Source organism: Corythoichthys intestinalis, chromosome 22 (genome assembly GCF_030265065.1).
Source record: "Corythoichthys intestinalis isolate RoL2023-P3 chromosome 22, ASM3026506v1, whole genome shotgun sequence".
Classification (NCBI taxonomy): domain Eukaryota; kingdom Metazoa; phylum Chordata; class Actinopteri; order Syngnathiformes; family Syngnathidae; genus Corythoichthys; species Corythoichthys intestinalis.
In genome coordinates this window covers 4,894,444-4,914,429 of record NC_080416.1, presented here as the reverse complement: position 1 = coordinate 4,914,429, position 19,986 = coordinate 4,894,444, and the positions used below count along the sequence as shown (strand labels likewise).

The 19,986-nt window shown below is 40.2% G+C and overlaps 1 protein-coding gene across 6 annotated transcripts in view; it reads right to left on the bottom strand.

Annotated features, from left to right (window-relative positions):
• Window positions 1-19,986, bottom strand: part of LOC130910999 (adhesion G protein-coupled receptor B1-like) — a 30,525-nt gene that overhangs the window by 7,305 nt on the left and 3,234 nt on the right. For 3 of the 6 annotated variants that reach the window (XM_057828701.1, XM_057828704.1, XM_057828702.1), the window contains 22 exons: window positions 18,609-18,929; window positions 18,372-18,536; window positions 18,127-18,291; window positions 17,814-17,978; window positions 16,778-16,942; window positions 16,597-16,698; window positions 16,414-16,520; window positions 16,136-16,330; window positions 14,742-14,810; window positions 13,354-13,462; window positions 12,889-13,032; window positions 12,743-12,812; window positions 11,388-11,490; window positions 9,697-9,740; window positions 7,490-7,616; window positions 3,935-4,038; window positions 3,754-3,856; window positions 3,508-3,658; window positions 3,328-3,397; window positions 1,852-1,918; window positions 1,672-1,757; window positions 1,214-1,385 (listed from right to left, as the gene is read on the bottom strand). In XM_057828701.1, coding sequence (XP_057684684.1) covers window positions 1,214-1,385; window positions 1,672-1,757; window positions 1,852-1,918; window positions 3,328-3,397; window positions 3,508-3,658; window positions 3,754-3,856; window positions 3,935-4,038; window positions 7,490-7,616; window positions 9,697-9,740; window positions 11,388-11,490; window positions 12,743-12,812; window positions 12,889-13,032; window positions 13,354-13,462; window positions 14,742-14,810; window positions 16,136-16,330; window positions 16,414-16,520; window positions 16,597-16,698; window positions 16,778-16,942; window positions 17,814-17,978; window positions 18,127-18,291; window positions 18,372-18,536; window positions 18,609-18,929 — 2,804 coding nt within the window. The remainder of the gene's footprint in view (window positions 1-1,213; window positions 1,386-1,671; window positions 1,758-1,851; window positions 1,919-3,327; window positions 3,398-3,507; window positions 3,659-3,753; window positions 3,857-3,934; window positions 4,039-7,489; window positions 7,617-9,696; window positions 9,741-11,387; window positions 11,491-12,742; window positions 12,813-12,888; window positions 13,033-13,353; window positions 13,463-14,741; window positions 14,811-16,135; window positions 16,331-16,413; window positions 16,521-16,596; window positions 16,699-16,777; window positions 16,943-17,813; window positions 17,979-18,126; window positions 18,292-18,371; window positions 18,537-18,608; window positions 18,930-19,986) is intronic. The other 3 variants (XM_057828705.1, XM_057828706.1, XM_057828703.1) reach the window with 2 other exon arrangements.

The following is a 19,986-nucleotide window of genomic DNA, read 5'->3' as shown; positions in this document are numbered from 1 at the left end:
AGCTGTGTCATAACACTGCTATAAGACTGTCATAATTATGACATCACACTATCATTGGCATTAATGAATGCTTATGACAGATGTCTTTAAGTGTCATCTGGCAAATTATGTCACTAACGCCATTTACGTCCAGCTCTGATCTTTTACATCCATTCAAAAGTGAGATCATTTGCCGGATGACACAAAATCTCATAAGCATTCATTAATGCTCATGGCGGTGTCATGTCATAATTATGATGGTTTTCTGACAGTCTTATGGTGCCACTGTCAAATGTGTTACCAAAATACCATAACTAGCTATTAATGAAACAACTAGAACAGTAACTGAAGAAATAGTACAGAACATGAATTTTGATTGTTATGTACATCTGCAGCGCTACAATGCACGCTAGGAGGACAACAGTGGGTGGCAGCAGAGGTTGACTGTCTAACCCCAAGAGACCAGTGAAGGCCAAATGAAGCTTCTTGAAGCAATGCCGCTTTGCAGCCAGTTGCTTCAAAGCTTCATGTTGCTCATGACAGTGTAATATCATAATTTTGTTGGTCTTACGCCGCTGTCAATTGATTGTTATTTACATCTGTAGCGCTGCAATGCATGCTAGGGGGCATGTTGGACGAGAACAGTGTTGACAGTAGAGGCTGACTGTCTAACCATAAGAGACCAGTGATGGCCACATGAAGCTTTGCAGCCAATTGGTTCAAAGCTTACAGCCAAATGGTTCAAAGCTTCATAGTGCTCATGACAATGTCATGTTATGATTACGCTAGTCTTATGACAGTCTTATGAAGCCGCTGTCAATTGATTGTTATTTATATCTGTAGTGCCGCAATGCATGCTAGGAGGCATGTTGGAAGACAACATTGCTGACAGCAGGTGGCAGCGAGGTTGACTATCTCCCCCAAGGGAGCAGTGATAATCAAATGAAGCTTCTTGAAGCAATGAAGCTTTGCAGCCAATTTGCTCGAAGCTTCATGGTGTTAATGAAAGTGTCATGTCATAATTATGCTAGTCTTCTGACAGTCTTATGACACTGCTGTCAAATAAAGTGTTACCGGTTAATATCTGTTGGTGTAAATATCCCATAATACATTGACTCCAGTGTGGCTTATCGATCGACAAATGCCGTTTTCATGTCATATTTGATAGGCCTTATGTGCGCCTTATTGTCCGAAAATTATAGTAATTGAAACAATTTTATAAAAAGTTGCTTACCTCTCTACGAAGGATGCAGTGGACCATGACAATGATGAAACCTTCTAGGGAGTCGAAAACGGCAAAGAGGATTTGAAAGAGGGCGGAGCGACGGTCCGTGATAGCCAGTACGGCAGACATCCATGTGAGGGCCAAGAGAGGTAAAACCACACAGGAGCTCCACAGTGATGCCCTGTCAGGAGCAGAGATACATTTTCAGCATAGGTATTGACTCAAAACCGTCAAAAAATTATTTTTGGTTAGCCAGTTTTGCCCCAAATGTTCGTTGGGGTTTAAGTCAGGTTTAGCTGAAGCCAATTCTTGATTGATTACTGAGGTCTGTCCTTTTTTAGTTCTGTCTATATAGTATATGTCCTTCAGTAGTTTGACTTGACATCGCTACACATTATCAATACAGCTGTAATGGCACTGATGAGGGCGATAAGCGCACACCTTAATGTAAGATCAATAGAACCTACCCAGCTCTCTCCTTCAGCTTCACATCGGTAATGCCGTCCTTGGATACAAGCTTGTTAAAGACCAGAATACCAATGACCATGTTCACCTGTTGGGGAAGAACGATAAGGGTCAGTGATATAATGGGGAAAACATGGAGTAAAATGCGGGTTAAGACTGTTAAATTCAGATCAGATGCATACCAGGACAACAGCAGCAGCCGGGCCAACAAAGGAGTAGAGAAGGCCGCCTTCAAGAGAGAGCCAACAGCTGTAGAAGAAGATTGAGAGTGCAAATTGAAATTTGACCAAAAAGTTCTTTCTAGCTGGCAAGAATTGCAAGCTATGTCTAAACTAGTATAGGGTAATTTCAGGTGTTCTGCTATATGTTTATAAGTAACAAACTGTCAAAGGTTTAATTAGCTTAGCTTACATATTAGCTTACATATCAATGGTAACATTTTTATAACATTTTTAATTTGATATGTACAATTTTTAGCATCATCACAGTAACAGGCTTGCAAATTAAGAGTTGTCCGATAATTACTTTTTAACTTATAACCGATCTCGCGATATTGTCCAACTCAAAAAATCCGATACCGATATCAAACCGATACCGATATATGCGGTTGTAATTATATTGTGATGCCTCACTGGATGATTTAATAATAATAATAATAATAATAATATACAGGTGGACCCCTTGTTATGATATACCCGACATACGTGATTCCGACTTTATGATGCTGGAGTCTCGTCCACCATTTTTTTTGTTTTAGTCGTGTAAACAGTACCTTATTGTAGCTCACAGTATCTTATATTTTTACTTTATTAATTCGACTGTTCTGCCTTTGGCAAAATTTGTATTTGACCAAAAATGTTGACTTTAGTTTTGTGATGGATGGTTTTATTTTGGCGAAAAAGCGTAGAGTAGGTAGTACTTCCGTACGCAAGCATGAAGAAGACGTGCAGTCGCGTGAGAGCGAGAGGAAAGATTACAGCCTAGCTCGCAAGCTAGGACTTAGCTCAAACGACTTGGTGAGGACAGTACAATGACGTATAATACGTTTGTGGATAGTTTTTGAGATTTAGAGGTACTTAAAGGTTTAATTTAAACTTGCGCGGAAATTTGGGTTACGTTGCTAGCGTAGCCCGGGAACTACCTGTATATACGTATCTGTTCACATAACAAATCCCAAGCACCTTAGTTTGGAGACATCTAATGGACAATAAGCATAACTGCTGCACTAAGCTGTGACTAGCCATTGTACAAAGGCAACATGCATATCAGCCCAAAACCGATAATGAAAATGCGATGTGGATATTATCTGCTATTATTTTAAAATGCTTTGATCGTCTACCCGATAATATCAAACAACTCAAATGTAAATCCATACTTATGTTAGCTTTTTGTCGGGAGTAGAAGTTAGCTGTTTAGCTAGCTGTCACTGCTGATAAGAGGATACAGTTTTGTAATTCAATTATTGGAGAGTGGGACTTAAAAAACGGCATTTTAAGGGATACTCCTGACTTATTTTTAAATTATTTTCAAACATTTTCTTTTAATTTTTTCACAAATATGTCTCATGACTAAGAAATTTACTCAAAAACTGCATGTGGATTAGCTAAAATTTGAAGTACTTCTGAAATGACCCTATAAACAAGAAGAAAGACACTTACTAGTTGACGGTACCATATCCCTTGGCTTTTGTGAAGCCCACAGACACGGCCACCACCAATGCGGGTAAGCCTGTAAAGACAACCAAATCCGAGAACTGCTTAGCATAAGAACTGTAAACAAGCAACTAAAAAACATCCCAAAAGAGAGGAAAGAAAGAACAGAAAGACAGGTGCGCTTACCCCAACCCAAGCACAAGAAGCGCTTGCGAATTATGCGGTTGCGCAGACGACCAGTGACAGCCATGTAGGACTGCCAAGCTTCTGTCAGCACCCAGCAGAAAGAAGAAAGGAAAAAGAAGTGCAGGAGAGCTGCTACCAGTGTGCAAACCACCTGAAAAAGGCCAAAGGAGGAAAACAGGATGGCTGTTACTAAAGCATGCGAAGGTTTAGCTTAGCCTCAAATCAGGAATCGAGCAGAGCACCCACCTTATTGCGAGCCTGAGTTTGCCCTATCAGAATAAGAGCATTGGAGCAAATAATAGACAGGCAGAAGTTGATGAGAATAACAGAGCGCTCAGAGCGGATATACCTTGGAAAAGACGAGAGGAGAAAACTGAGTTTGCTTGCAAAGAAGAGAGCCTACAGCGTTTTTTTGGGTTTGACTTACTTCCACACTGAGACATAGATGATGATGAGTAGGAGAAGGGTAAGAGAGGACACCCCACAGCCAACTATGAGAGTCACGGATGGGAGAAGTGCCTTGTCCATGATCTGTAGAGAGAAGACAAAAAAAAAAAAAAGACCCGCTAAGAGCTGCGAAACCAGCACTGAGAACATCACATGCATGCGGATGCGCATTATCCGGAGCAGCAGATGGCTCCCTAGAGGAAAACTCTTGAACGGTACAGTCGGGCAAGGTGACCTCAAGGTGAACGTGTCATAAAGATGAAGAGGGAAATTAAACAAATGGTCAGACTCGATTCATTTCTGAAGAGTCAAAGATACTGCGCGTTTATCTCCATTCACCACCTTCATAATCAGTTCAAAAATCAAGCTTGATTCCGTCTTCCCTTTTAACTGCTTGCACTTCCTTTTTCTACGATGCTTTTGCGCCAAGGTTCAACCCTGCGGGTGTGAACAGGTGGACCATTATCACCAGTGCATTAATCTGTCACCACCTGCCCTTTTCTGTTCTCTGACAGCAGCTTAGCCACATCGCTGCCAGCGGCGTTGACAGTCCAATGGTTAAAACTGCTCCCAAATTGTTTCCTTTGCGACGTTGATAACACGTACGCTAATTTTCATTCGAAACAACGTTCTTTAAGGCACTTTCCAGACTACTTTTTTCATAATTTTACTGGATCTGCAACTTACTGTATACTCAAGTGCGAGTTTTATATGCTTTTTTCCCCACTCAGCCTGTTATGTTGTGTTTTCTCAGCTATAGTTATCTGAAAAAACTGTGTTTTTTTGGACTGGTTTGCTCACAATTTAAAGGCTTAATCCGTTTCTTTTAACTGTTAGTCCTCTATCTGATGGGAGGAGGAACTGGTTTGCTCAGTGGAAGGTTGACTCACACTTGGTATAAGGGAACACGACAGACCAATGGGCAGCGTGGTCTCAAATTTTGACCTGTTTATACAAACATGCTGTCAAAATGAGAATTTTGAACAGGAATTTGCTAAATTATTAGCTTGCTAGCTTAGTTTTGAGTTAAAAAAAAAAAAAAAAGCTTTATTATCTAATTCCGGTGAATCCACATGTGAAACTTGTGGGGTTCGTTCGGTACCTTTAGCAGGGTTAAGAACCACTGTGCTAATATATGACATTAACTAAGGTCTATTTAGCCTGTTGTTCTCCATTTTACGATGATTACTTTAAAGTCTAATGTTTGTTCTTGCTTTTTGGCAAATTAAATACCGTATTTTCCGCACCTAATAGCCTTCAATTTTCTCAAAAGCAGACAGTGCACCTTATAATCTCATGCACCTTATACATGGATCAATTTTGGTTAATCATGGCATGACATTCCCTTTAGCGCAGCACCATCTAGTGGATGTATAACGCAACCCCAACCACTACTACTACGACTACTACTGCGCCGTATAATGTGGTGTGCCCTATATATGAAAACACTTTTAAAATAGGCCATACTTTCAAGGTGCGCCTTATAATCTGATGCGCCTTATATAAGGATCAATATTGGTTAATAATGGAAATGACATTCCCTTTAGCGCAGTGCCATCTACTACTACTACTACTACTACTGCGCCTTATATTGCAGTGCGCCCTATATATGAAAACATTTTTAAAATTGGCCATTCATTGAAGGTGCGTTTTATAATCTGATGCGCCTTATGTATGGATCAATATTGGTTAATCATGGCATGACATTCCCTGTAGCGCAGCACAATCTATTGGATGTATAACGCAACCCCACCCAATACTACTACTACTACTACTACTACTGCACCTTATAATGCAGTGCGCTGTATATATGAAAACAGTTTTAAAATAGGCCATTAATTGAAGGTGCGCCTTATACTCCAATGCGAATTATAGTGTGGAAAATACGGTAATTAACCCCCAAAATCCGACTTATCCTCCAGTACGTATCCATAGGGTCTTCGCCGTGACGCAGAAGCGTGAATCAGCCTTTATAGTCCGAAAAATACGGTAGTAAATCACGCAGCTTATTGAACTGTAGAATGGTGATCGCAATTCATAAGCGGATTCACTCTTTGAACTAAACTGGAGGAACGGGACACAGAAATGTGCTCAAATGTAAACGAGCGAATGGTCCAGTAGAAGAAGTATACATTGCTTTGGCCTTCACTGGATTTATAGAGACTGTAAATTTCAAGTGATGTTCTTTCCTAATAAACCGGTCACTTCAGTCTATGATCTTGAATGAATAGACTGTAGCATCTCAATTTCTGTTATGTGATCTTCTTTCTAATTCACTCGAACGTTATAAGGAAACAGATGGAATCTCCGGGCAGGTAATACAGACAAAACTAAGTGCGATTCAATCTGTTCTGTCCTCTTGCTCCCCAACCTCTCTAAGTGGGTTGCACTATATGAGTCTGGCTCTGACCTAAATATGAAGCCTGTCTTATGTCTGCCCTTGCCTGTATCACATGTCCCCCTTGGAAGGGAAACATTGGACATTTTGACCAGAAGCCGGTCAAGGGCGCTGCTGTCAGACCTACATTAGCACCCTATCAAATGAGAACGCATCCCTGTCTCTCTCTCTTTGCTTCACGCTGATATTCTCAAAATTATCGAAAATGTCCACAGTGCACATGAAAGGGTGGCGAGCGTGGGTGGTAAGGGGGGGAAGAAAAGGAACTGTCAATGCATAACCAGACGTCTGTCTCTCATTGGTTCACATCTTTGACATTTTCAGACACACTGAGGCGAGAAGAGGAAGTGCGGAAAGTGGTGGGGGGCAGAGGAAGGTGATAATTGGGACTTTAGAGATAATAGCTGATAGAGTGATGATGGTTGAGTTTGCATGATGTATCAACCTAAAACTTAACCAGTCTCAGGACTAGTATTTAAATTAAAATGCAATAAATACATGTATCTGTTGTTTGTTTGCTGTCAGAAGCAATAATTGTTGTACGGCAGAGATGCCAGATTACATCTTCTGTCAAATGGGGGGCTAAGAGAAGGGGGGCTGTGTTTTTTCAGGCCCCCAGCTTCTCAGTTATGAAAAATCCCCCAGGCCGAGTTAGCGCTGCAGAAGCCGTTACCATGGCAACTGGCTAGAGCAGCTTCTGGGGCAACAGTCTACAGGGGGAATAACATTGTTTATTTGTGCATGAAAAATACTAGTCGATTACACACAAAAGCACATTAGCATTAATAGCACACGAAAAACAAACATAATAAATGAGTTATTTATAGTTGCTAAATCTAATTGACCATACAGGCAAATGAGGCTTTCTTACATTAAAAAAAAAAAAACATGCAGTGTAGTATAAGAGTACTGAACCTTAAATTCTATTAAACATACATGAAAGCCTACACATTGTTCAATTTTTTCCTCTCACAGCAATATATGCACATTTCCATTCCCTTTCATATTAAAACCCCATTTTCATCCCTTCACGGAGACAAAGAGGCATAATGCACGCCGCATCGCGTTCACGCACAGCAAAAAAACGTTGACGTGACGAGACAAAAGCTTTCTTAAGAGCAGATTCGAAAGACTTACCGAGTCGAAGTTGACGCGTGCTAAAATGGCGAAGGTGGAGAGGCTGTCACACACACATTTGGTTCTGAATGAATGAACGGGCACGGCTCTGCAGCTCCGAGCAGACCACGATCCGAGCAGGGAGGATCTGCACAAGGGAGGAGAGCAAAGGCACCCACCGGCGTGAGAGGAGAAAGAGAGAAAAGCAAAGGAGAGAGCTGACACAGCTCATTAAAAATGCGGCTTGTTTATATGTTTTGAGGCGGGGATGCAGAAATACATACATTCAATGTATTGTTAATACATTTAAACAATAATATTTAAGAAGCTATCGCAATTCATTTGCATGTGTATGCTTTGAGAGCTGACACAGCTCATTAAAAGTGAGGATACAGAAATATTAAATGGATTTTTTTCGATAATTGAAGATATTCAGTCACTTAGATGATGTGATACAGGGTGCTCATTTGCATCTATTAGTGACATTTATGCATGTAACCGCTTGGATTAATTTAATGAAAAGGCTTAATAGGCCTCCATTAAAAACCTGCGCATGTTGTCGACCATCTTATTGTTTTAACTGCTTGCAAATACACAGATTATGATTTTTAGCCCTTCTCAATCATTTACTAAAAAATAAAATGATGTAAGAAGGAAAAAATAGACTTAACCAAAAATAAAAATAGGTACTTTTTCATCCAGGGCAAAGGGGCAAGTGCTTCAGCACCACCTATAGGCTATGTGTGCACATTCCTGTGCGAATTAATAGAAAATCTGTATTCTTTTAGTTGTGATTGTCCCTAAAATGTTTTAATTCATATCTTATGTTTAAAGTGGTTTTGAATGACATTACACTGGAAATCCCTTAAAGGTAGCAGTGGCGGTTCTAGGATTTTTCTAAAACAGGGGCCAAGAAGAGGCCACATGTAACCCTCCGGCGCCATCTTTGTTTAGTGTTTCTTTTGGTCAACAAAACAATACGCAGATTATCCTGAATGTAGCGGTAAAAACACCAGTAAAGTTTGTAATAATTCGTATTTAATCATACTGTGCGCAAGTAAGGATACAATACATGGAACAGTAGTTTTAATTACGTTTTCTGTGGCCCCACCCCTAAAACTGCCATTGGGTAAGTAGTCTAATGTTTTGTTTACTACATAGCTACACTATTCTAAATTTTAAACTTGTCGCCTGTGTTACGCGTTACTTGTGTTTGTTTTCCTTTTATCATTGTGAATTGATTGATTGCCCCGTGCAACTATACCATCTTTGAGCACAAGAGGCAGCAACACAAGTACAAGCAAGATTAGGCAGGTGAAGAAGGTATTGATCAATAAAAATCAACAGTGAAAGCAGCGAGCCTTCTGATGGATGTTGCACACTATTGTACAGTAGGTGGCGGTATGCACCTGATAGCTGCTTGCAATCCGCCATTACGCTAAATTTGGGAGTTTTTGAGCTTGTTAAGCTTCTGTTTAGATACATTTTACTTGAGTATTTTTCTTCTTAGATACTTGTACTTTTGAGTATTTTTCGCAGTATTTGAACTTTTACTTAATTAAAACAAGTGAGTACTTCATTCACCACTAATACAAATGAAGTAGCATTAGCATCTAAATAGTCGAGTTTGCATTGTTTAATGTGTGTGAAAATGTTTGTATAAAAATTTTGCAAAGCAAAAACACTGTAACTCATCTTGCCTTAGTTCATTTGAGGACTTAATAGAACACTCCCTGTCATCTCAGTGCTCCACATACTGTATGCATCTCTGCACACAGGCACTGACCCTGTTGGCCCCTAGCCATAGCTTCATTCGCTATCATTAGCGATGCCCTACCAGTAAAAACATCTGCTGTGAATCATATTCTTTTCCCCTTCCCAAATGAAATTCATATTAAATGTGCATGCTCTATCCATTTACAAGTCGACATAGTACCGAACCAGCTCATCCCTACTACACCAAACTCCACTTTTGCAAGCATCTGCCATATGATAGGCCAACATGTTGTGGCACTTGTCTGTCGTCTGTGTCATGAAAAAGGGATGAAAAAACATTATCACTCCCCCTCTGGTGTGTCTCAAGGTGGATGAATGTTCTATGCAGTGACAGATGCATGACTAAAAGAAGGCTGGAGCCAGTGACATCGCCACCCGCCAGAGAAAATAGATGTGTGAGTAATGTTTTTGATGCACGCGAAAAAAAAAAAGATACAGAACTCAACACTTACGTTTCACTTTCATCCCATGAGAGGCATGTCTCATTAATGGTGTCCTAAAAAGAGAGAAGAAGAAAAAACATCATTCTAGGATACTCTACAATACAACTAGTAAACAGAAAAACAAGCTATTTTTATCCTTCTGATGTGAGTTTATCACTAGTAGACGTCCAATCTATTTGAACTGGGAGGGTGGCAGCGAATGAACATTCGTTCATTCGCTGCCATCCCTCCCACTTCAAACGAATTGGACGTCTATGGCCGTCAGTGGCAGCCAATGCCAGTTATCAGTCACTTCAGTACCCTTTTGGGGCAAGTAAGGGTCACTCCCTGTTAATTTTGGGTGACTAAAGATTTTTTTTTTTCGTCTTAATGTCATCGTATAATAATTTCCTGACTTTTATTTATGATAAACTACGTTTTTGTAAAGCATTTTGAAGACCTTTCAGGTTTTTGTAAACGGCTATAGAATTTGATTTACCTCTGGAATCAATACACTCGGATCAAATTGCAACTTCAGATCTGTGACTCTCTTCTTTAAACTATTATTGAATTATTAGTACACTCCTGCTCTTGGGTAACGGACACGACTAAAAATCATAATTAAGTATTAATATAAGTAACATTGTTTGCCGTTGAAACCCACAAGGTACTGTGGCCCCTTTAAACATTTAATTTCTAGCAATTGGTGACCCCGACGTGATTAGCGCAGTCAATTAGACAAACGTAGACACTCTTCTAATGCCAGGGAATGAGTTCATTTTGGGGCATTTCATGTCGTTTTCTGTTGGTTTTCGGTTGCTGCCTGTTGATTTTGGGGTATTTAAAGGCCACTTCCGGTTTGATTTTGTATTACTGAACACAAAGTGACTCGAGAATGTCCCCAAATGAATAGTAAGTGACTCCAAATCATCCCGAATTAACGTATAAATGCCCTAAAGTTAACAGATTAACCTGTAAATGCCCACAAAAGACTGGCTGTGAATACACTGATTTCAGTGCCATTGACGGCGCTAGACGTCCAATCCAGTCAAGATGAATTGGACGTCCAGATTTTGGTATCAACAGTGAAACCTTTTTGATTGATTGATTTCGAGCAGTAAGAAATAAATACAACCACAAGAGGGGAATGAAAAACACTAATCATAGTAGTCATGATTATAACAAAATACATGCATATGTAGCTCGAAAAGGGGTTGAAAGAAGCCGAGCTTTTTTTTTTGGGTCCTACCTCCTATTCGCTCTTTAAAATTTCCACGAGAATACAGTCACTTTTCAATATCGTCATCATCATTGCCATGACCTGTGTCGCTATATATTAATCGTACATGAAAATATACATCACAACAAATCTATACATTGATTCTTAGCGTTAGCATATTGTCACACCCCTAACGCCAAACCACATTCGCCATCAGACTGCCCACATATTTGACACATGCATGTAAAAACTGCTCATCAGTTTCAGAAGCTCATTACAGAGCCAATTACAGCGATTCCTCATCACCATGCAACTGACCAGCTGGTTAGGCTGTGATTGTGGCAGATTTCAGCTGGCAGAATTATTGGCAAATGTCACAGTTTCAACGCAAATGTCAACAAAATGTCAAGCTTCATGTGTGCCGCGGTGAACAAACACCCGCAGGGGGAAGCGGCTATATTTTCTGAGGCTCCATTAGTTGGCGCGACTGTCATGAACTTACGTTGTGGAGATGTGGAAACTCGATCTCTACCGGAGAAGACAAAAGCGCAGGGGTAGGTTTGACGATCACTGTCACCACCTTTGAATTGAGCAGGGTGGAATTGCTGCAAAAAGACAAGAAGATACATTTAATATACAATAAATGACAGTTTTCAGTTAGATTAAAAATGAAGGCTAGTTTAAAGCTTTACATTAGTGCATCCACATGTTTAACCCCATAAAAATTTAATTAGCACTCCACAGACATGTTAATTGACCCGAGGAATGTTCAAGTGTCAAAAAAATTGAGCTCAGACTCATTGCTGCTATTGACGTCCATCATCCATTGCAATGAGAGTTAAATATTTGTGTCAGAAGTTGAACCTTCATTAAATCAAGCAGAGTACATGTAATACCCCAAAATACCTATGTTTATTTTACAAAAATGAGTCAATTTGACCTCTAAGAGTAAATATCCTACCCTGATAATTTCACTGCAAAATATGTGTTAAAATGTATCATAAATAAAAAAAATAACTATTTAAAGTAGAGAAAAAAAAACAGAAAAACGAAAAAATTTCACTACATAAGATGTGTTAAAATGTAAAAACATTTAAATTTATTTTCTGAGAGTGGCGACTGACCCCAAATTTCCCATAATTGCAAGTGTAATTGTGCGGTATTAGTTGCGGCAATATAAATGGCATGTTATGTAAAATATTAATTGGAAGTAGCGTGGCTGCCATCTTGTGCCAACAATAAGAATTACATGTTAAATCAAGGATAAACGTGTATTAATCCACTAAACAATTAAATATCTGCTTTCTTAAAACATTTTCTTTTGAGTGCAGGTCCGTGCCTGACCAATTTATCATTTAAATATTTTATGGATAGGCTAAAAATCGGATTTTGACTGCCACAAGGCCTAATCTACACCTAAATGGTGAAAATATATCTGAAACGGGCCAATGATACAACTTAGCATTAGCAATAATGATTTCATGTACTTTCTATGTAAAAAAAAAAAAAACGCTAGCTAGTAATTGCGGTAAGTAAGCACGTACTTAAGCAATTAAAAACATTTTTTAATCACAAAAATCCCGTCTTTCTCACGCTGGACTTTTTTTTTTTATGATAAAATGCTGTTTAGCTAGACAGCTAGCATCGCTAAATGCTACAAAGGCAAATGGTACCTTCAGGTACAGCTGCGGCGGTGAGTAAAATTGAGATGTTCTTTTGTCTTCTTGTACAGTATATATGTTTTTTGTTTTTTTTAAATACTGTTATCACTAAATATTAGTTGAACATTATTTTGACACCTTTTTTTGTGCCTATAATACGATTTACATGATAATGAGTGTAAAAAATATGCATTACCTTTGAAAGGAAAGAAATGAAGAGAGGTTTCTGTACAGGACGATGCCAGTCACAAATGCTTCATTGCCTTCTGAAATGAAGCAAACAGTTTCTTAAACACTGATTTATTTTACCGCACTTTAGCTCATCTTCTTAAACGATCTTACCAGTCGGCTCAATAGCCAGAGCATCTCTGGAAACCGATATTTTCTCCTCAGCTGTCCTGACCCAGTCTAACATGCCCCTCCAGCCCTTAGCAGGGAAAGTAAAGTTGGCGCTTGTAGTACTTGGCCTCTTGTGGATGCTCAGCACTGAGAACAAAACAGATGCACAGTGAAAAACACTTCCAGCTTATTCAGTATTCAGACGAAGATTCACAGGAACAACTGCCGAGAACGTTTCGGCTCCCAACATCACGAGAAGGTGTCACAGCTCGAAAGTCACACAAAGTGATTCACGGTGTGAGTTTTACAGTTCCTAAAGTCATATGTGTAATGCCTGATGTTGAAAAACTCTGAGATAGCGAGTCATTCGTTTGACGGGTGGCTGGAACGACCTGTCACAGAGATGTTTTGATGCACGGGGACAAATCGTCCTGACAAGAAACGCCTGTGGTTAAATTCAGGGCTCACCTAAATTCTCGGTGACTTCGTAAATGTCCTGGAAGCCGCTCATTTGCATGCCGATCATGTTCACAGACTCCTCGACGAGAAGGAAAAATTCCTTGACGTTGGCACCCATCTGAAAGAAAAAGGGGAAACTTATCAGTACTAATAAAAGTTAAAAGGACACATTTATAAAAAATCAGTAGCGGAACAAATGTGAACAAGCCCGGGGGCGATAACCATAAACGGGCCCCCCCGAGTGGATCATCCAACGGCGTGCTAGTAGGCAATTGGCAGATATATTTTAATTATTTTAACATTTAAAACACTATATTTCAACATTATCCTTATCTTTCTGTTTAACCCTCCCCTCACTCAACCACGCCCACTTTACGCTCGCAAACCGGGCCAGGTGCAATTGCACCCCTAGCATCCCCCTAAGCTCCGCCCCTGATAAAAACAACCATTAAAACAGTTTTTTTTCTAAGATTTGCTTTTAGGACAAGTACAATTACCATATTTTCCACATTATGGGCGCAGTTTCAATGAATGGCCTATCTTAAAAGTGTTTTCATACTTTAGCCACACTGCTTTATAAGGCGCAGTAGTAGTAGTGGTTTGGGTTGCGTTATGCACCCACTAGATGTAGCTTAGCTAAAGGGAATTTCATACCACGATTAACCAATCTTAATGCATATATAAGGCGCATCAGACTAAGGCGCACTGTTGGCTTTTTAGAAAATACGGCATACTGTTGTACTTGGATTGTACTTAAAATTTGAAGGATGGGGTGTCAAATATCTCCCAATTTTGGTATGACACAAGAGCACTCAGACCTTTAGTCATATCTAATCTAATCTATTATGTTTTCCTTGCTGAAGTCTGCAGTGAAAGCCTGGCTAGCTGCTAGGCAACCACTTAACTTCCCGAACACCCATAAATGGGCTGACGGGTTGATTCATACTGGTATTTCTACAGAATTTCCTCGCCATCGCATTTAGCAGAGGGGAGGGCTGTCCCTGACTTGCGTGTTTATGACGCACAAACCAGAGCAATGTGGGCGCAAAGTGTGCGTTTCTATCCAATGCGTGCCGTCTGTGTCCCTTCTCAATAGGACGGCGTGGAGAGTCACAGATTGCCGAGTGGGCGCTGTGTATTTCCCTGAGTCAATCTCTCAAAGTGTTTACTGTCACTCGGCGTTACGATTCGTCATGAAATTCTTTTAGAACGCAAATGTCCGGGCAAAAATAAGTTTTAAAAAGTATTTTAAAGTGTATAAGTCACACATCTGAATTAGAAAGGTGTTTTGCCTTCTAATTAGTTCACACCAATCATTCACGATGACTCTGTGAATATGTCCATCACATCCCCCTCACCCCAAAAAAAAGAATTTTAGACACCCTCTTCTCACGTACCAGCTGTGCCTCTTCCCATTTGTCATGGTGTTCCTCTTTCAGGAGGTTGCTGATGGTCTGGACATAGTTCTGGAGGGGGTGAAAATGTTGAGAGGTGTAAAAAATGAAACATATACAGTGCTAAGTTATAGTACATCAAGTCTGTTTTAATGAGAACTTTTTCAGCAATGTGAAATTTCACAGTAGTGGTTTATTATATAGTAGAGTTGTCCAATAATGACTTTTTAACTAATATTCCGATAATGTCCAACTCGAAAAATCAGATACCGACATCAAACCGATACCTATATATGCAGTCGTGAACTTAACATACTCATCATTTTTCAATCATTTACTGTTTAATTTTTGCAAACAACAAATCTTAGTTTGGAGACATCTATTGGTCAATAAGCAAAACTGCTGTGCTAAGCTGTGACCAGCCCTTGTACAAAGACAAGGTTTCTACCGTAATTTTCTGACTATAAGGCGCCCCCGACTATAAGTCGACACGCACAAAATTTGACACAAAACAGCATTTGTTCATATATAAGCCGCACTGGACTATAAGGCGCAGCTGTCCTCACTGTATTATAGAATATTTACACTAAAAGATATTAACTGGTAACACTCTATTTGACAGTGGCATCATAAGACCAAATGAACCACCATGAAGCTTTGCAGCCAATTGCTTCAAGAAGCTTCATTTGGCAATCACTGCTCCCTTGGGGGAAACACTCAACCTCTGCTGCCCACTTACTGTCAACACTGTTGTCATCAAACATGCCTCCTAGCATGCATTGCAGCGCTACAGATGTAAATAACAATCAAAATTTATGTTCTGTGCTAATTATTTCTTCAGTTGCTGTTCCAGTTGTTTCATTAATTACTAGTTATGGTATTTGGTAACACTTTATTTGACAGTGGCGTCATAAAACTGTCATAAGACTATCATAATTATAAAGTAGCGGCTTATAGTCCAAAATTTACGGTACATTAACTTTGAAGGCAACATACATTTTGCCCAAAAACCAATGATGAAAAACCAGTGTTGTACGATATTATTTTAAAATGCTTTTAAAGGACGATATTTTCGGTTACTCTATAGTATTAAACAACTCTACTAAATAGACTACCGTATTTTTCGCACTATAAGGTGCATCAGAGTATAAGGCGGACCGTCAATGAATGGCGTATTTCAAAACTGTTTTCATTTTTAAGGCGCACTGTATTATAAGGCGCAGTAGTAGTAGTAGTAGTTGTTGGGGTTGCATCATGCATCCACTACATAAAGAGTACATGAAGTTTACATTATATATAAGGCGCACTGAAAATAGAAGGCTTTTACGTGCGCCTTATAGTGCGGAAAATGCTGGAATAATCGCAACACATTTTCAAAGCTACTTTTTTAGCTTTACCTCTATATCGGCGTTGCTCAGCCTCAGCTTGTTCGCCTGGTATGTCTCAGTGACGTTCTTCAGGATTTCCATGATGGCCATGAGATCTCCACTGTAAGTTGCGCCTTCATCCGTTGAGAACCTCAGACGTGAAATCACCTCGGCGATGCCATCCACGGCTTGCCCGGTCTGCGCTTTCGTAATGTAGTCCCTTGACTACAGGGAAAGGAAAAATTCTTAATAATTCAGCTTTTGTGAGATGCATTTTAGCGTGAAACTCCTTTTTTGGGGGAACCTACCAAGATTTGAATGTTCTCATAGTTTTTGGAGACACACTTGATGTAAGTCGGGTTCTCCCAAGTGGCTAGACCAACAGCATTAAGACTGCACCGGCGAAGAATTAAACCTGAAAGCAATAAGTATAAGGTAAGCCTGATATAGATGTAGATATAAATATGCGCAACCATCTGCTGTCTATGTACCTGCAGTGTCGGCAGGACATGAGACGGCAGCCATGTCTCCAGCTGGTGTTTTCTTCCACACAACATCGCCAGCGTTCTCCTCGGGGCAAATCTCATGGGGCTCTAAAGGATTGCAAAATTGCGTTAGCTTATGAAAAGATCTTCACCCCATGTTTTTCCCTCATGCGGGAACGATACCAACCAGGGCATCGCTTCTCATTGCAGCGCTTCTGCTCTCCTCTCTCGCCAGGGCAAGGTACCCCACCAAAATAAGGCCCTTCACAAGCTCTTTGTCTCTGCTGGATGCCTCCACCGCAAGTCTTGCTGCAGCTGCCCCAGGAGCTCCAAGCATTCCAACGTCCGTCAACTAAAAACAGACGTTGTATATGACTACTAGCTTGCGCTGAGGGAAAACTCAAACAGTGTGACGATGACGATAACGAAAATATTTCGTTGACGAACAATTTTTGAAGATGACGAGCTGAAAACGAGTCTTGGGAGACTAAAACATAACGAAGCAAGATAAAAATTCGCCACAGTTTTGTTGGTGTATGTGTAGTTAGCTCGCATTGTAACAGTGTTTGGTAGTGTCACTCATGTAACGTCCACTCCAGGCTCCTGTTGTGAAACATGTCAGGTGCTTCTAGGTAAGTTTTGTCTTCTTATCTCGGCTAGCGTTTACTAAATGTAACTTGTAGCGTTAGCATAGCATTCACGTTAGCATATAGTGTGGTAAGTGTGTCGTCTTAAGCTGTTGAAAACTTTTTACATACAATTCGTGGCGTCCAGGTGAGTTTAATTCATTGAAAATAATGTTTTCGTTGACAACGAACACATTTTGAAATTACTAAAATATGATTAAGACAAATAAGTATTTTCGTCCAAAAGACGGAAATTAAAATTGCTGCCCAATAAGCAATAAACAATACTCGATTTTCATTTATTTGTATTTGCATGACCACACGCGACCAGAAATTTGTTGTCAAATTTCAATCGCCCTACTTATGATAGTAATGGAGTACAATTTTGCATTTTACTTGTGAACACATTGGCTACCATTGACGCCACTTGGCGTCCAATCCTTTAGACGTGGAAAGTATGGCAGTGAATGAACGTCTACAAGTGAAAAACTGAAATTTAGTTCTTAAGAGCCACGTTATTTGACGGCTATCGTTCAAAATTTTAGTACTGTGACAACAGTAAAAGCTAGCGTTAACAAAAAATTATATTTTTTTTACCAGGGCATTCTTTCAGGAAGCAGTTGACGGATTCTTTCCAGCTCCCGTGGCATTCTGAACCCCCGTACGACGGCCCATTGCATTCTCGTGTCCTTTGCATGGTACCATTGGAGCAAGAAGCCGAGCATGGACTCCAGACAGACCACTCGTTCCAGTGTCCGTCCACTAGAGGGAAGCAAAGAAGCATATTTCATAAGAGGAAGTTGCCCATAAATGGCCTTGTTGCAAAAGCGCTGATTTTTTTTTACTTTTCTGCTTTCAGTCCTAATAGGTATACACAACAGTGGCATAAAAGCTATAACACCCAACTCACCAGGGCATACAGCAATGTTGCAGAGCTTGTTCTGTCTCGATGGGCCTTTGCAAGGCTCTCCTCCGTTCTGGGGCAGCCTACACGTGCGAGTGCGGTCACGGTAACCGCGACCACATGTGGATGAACACAAGCTCCACGGGGTCCATTCATCCCAAGCGCCATCCACTGCAAGCCAAATAAACAAAAGTGATGCAACTGCAATCATATTATAAAACACATATCGATTTCACTGAACTGGGAGCTACCTGGGCAGACGGCGGTGTTGTTGCAAGGCCTGTTTTCGCGCAGGGGTCCGGTGCATTGAGTGCTGAAGGAGGAGGTCGCGCAAACACGGGTGCGGCTTTGCCAACCTTCACCGCATGTCACTGAACACGCACTCCAAGGGGACCACTCATCGGTTTTTGTGTTTGCTGAAGAAAAACAAGTAGGTTCAATGTTTGTAAACTCAAACTAGCATAAGGTAAGTGATAGGTAAAACTTACAGATTTGGGTTGAGACTCCTCCAAGGCTAGAATCATCGGCATGGTCCCTCCTCATACCAATAATGGCCCGTAGCCCTTGACTCTTGCTACGCTCTTTGCCTGAGAAGAAACAAAGGGTTATTGCAGTGAAAATGGTTCGACTAACCCTAACCCAGGAAAACGTGGTGTTACCTATGCAGGCCTGTGGGTTGCATGTCCGGCCTTCTTCAACCGTCCCTTCACAGACAGCATCATCAGGCTGACAGGCTCTGCTGCGAACCTGGACGCCTCCCCCGCATTCTTGACTGCAAACTGACCAACGGCTCCAACCAGCCCAGCCTTCTGTAGCAAAAAACACAGTCATGCTATACATTATGTATATATTAGGGCTACATAGAGTATGGTAAAATTACAAAAAGGAACAAGAAAGTACAACAATATTTTCCAGATTAAAAATCCCGCCCAAAATGTTTATTTAGCCTAGATAATCCCCTAACCCTTTGCGCAATTTCGACTTTACGACGCTGGAGTCTCGTTCGCCATTTTGTCTCCAGTCGTTTATCGTTTTTAGTCGCATAAACAGTACCTTGTTGTACCTCACAGTATCTTATTTTTTACTCTATGCCGTGTTCTGTCCTCGCTAATCGTGAAGTTGCTCAGCTTTACAGACATCAAACAATTGTGGTTTTTGAAGCTTTTTACATCCTTATGACAATTCGTAAAGCTGTACCACACATATGTACACTTATGTTCAAAACGACACGCATTTTAACAATAAAACACTTAACACAAAACAATTGGTGTTCAAATGTAATGTCAGATGCAAATTTCGTAGATTAAATTAGCCAAATTTGCCTAACAAAAGTACGCAAGCTTAAATGCTACGAATGCCAACGTCTTTACAATTCTCATAGTAAATTGATGTTTATGCTTGCAGTATTTTTTTGGGCTTGCCATGATAAATATGAATGAAATTCCTGCAAAAGTCCGCTAGCTTAAATGTTATATAAGGTTCAAAAATGTATTTATTTAAACAATGCTCTTAACAAATCGTTCAAACACATATTCCCACAAAAAAAAAACCCTGCCAAATATAATTCTAAACTAAGAAACGAATATTAGCTCAAAGAAAAACAACCTTATGTTGGTCTTAACAGGGAGCAGCTGGATTCAGTCATGTTAGACGAGCTATGGCATATTCACTGTTGCCGCTAGAGGGCAGTGTATCCACCTGAATCAATGAAACGAAATGCAAACACTTTCAAAACCGTTTCAAAACCGTTACAACGCCACTCAAAGGAATCCTCCATGACTTATACTCAGGTGGGACTTATACTCCGAAAAATATGGTACATTATAGAAACTTCTTCTTCCTTATGTATAAATGCTGCATACGATC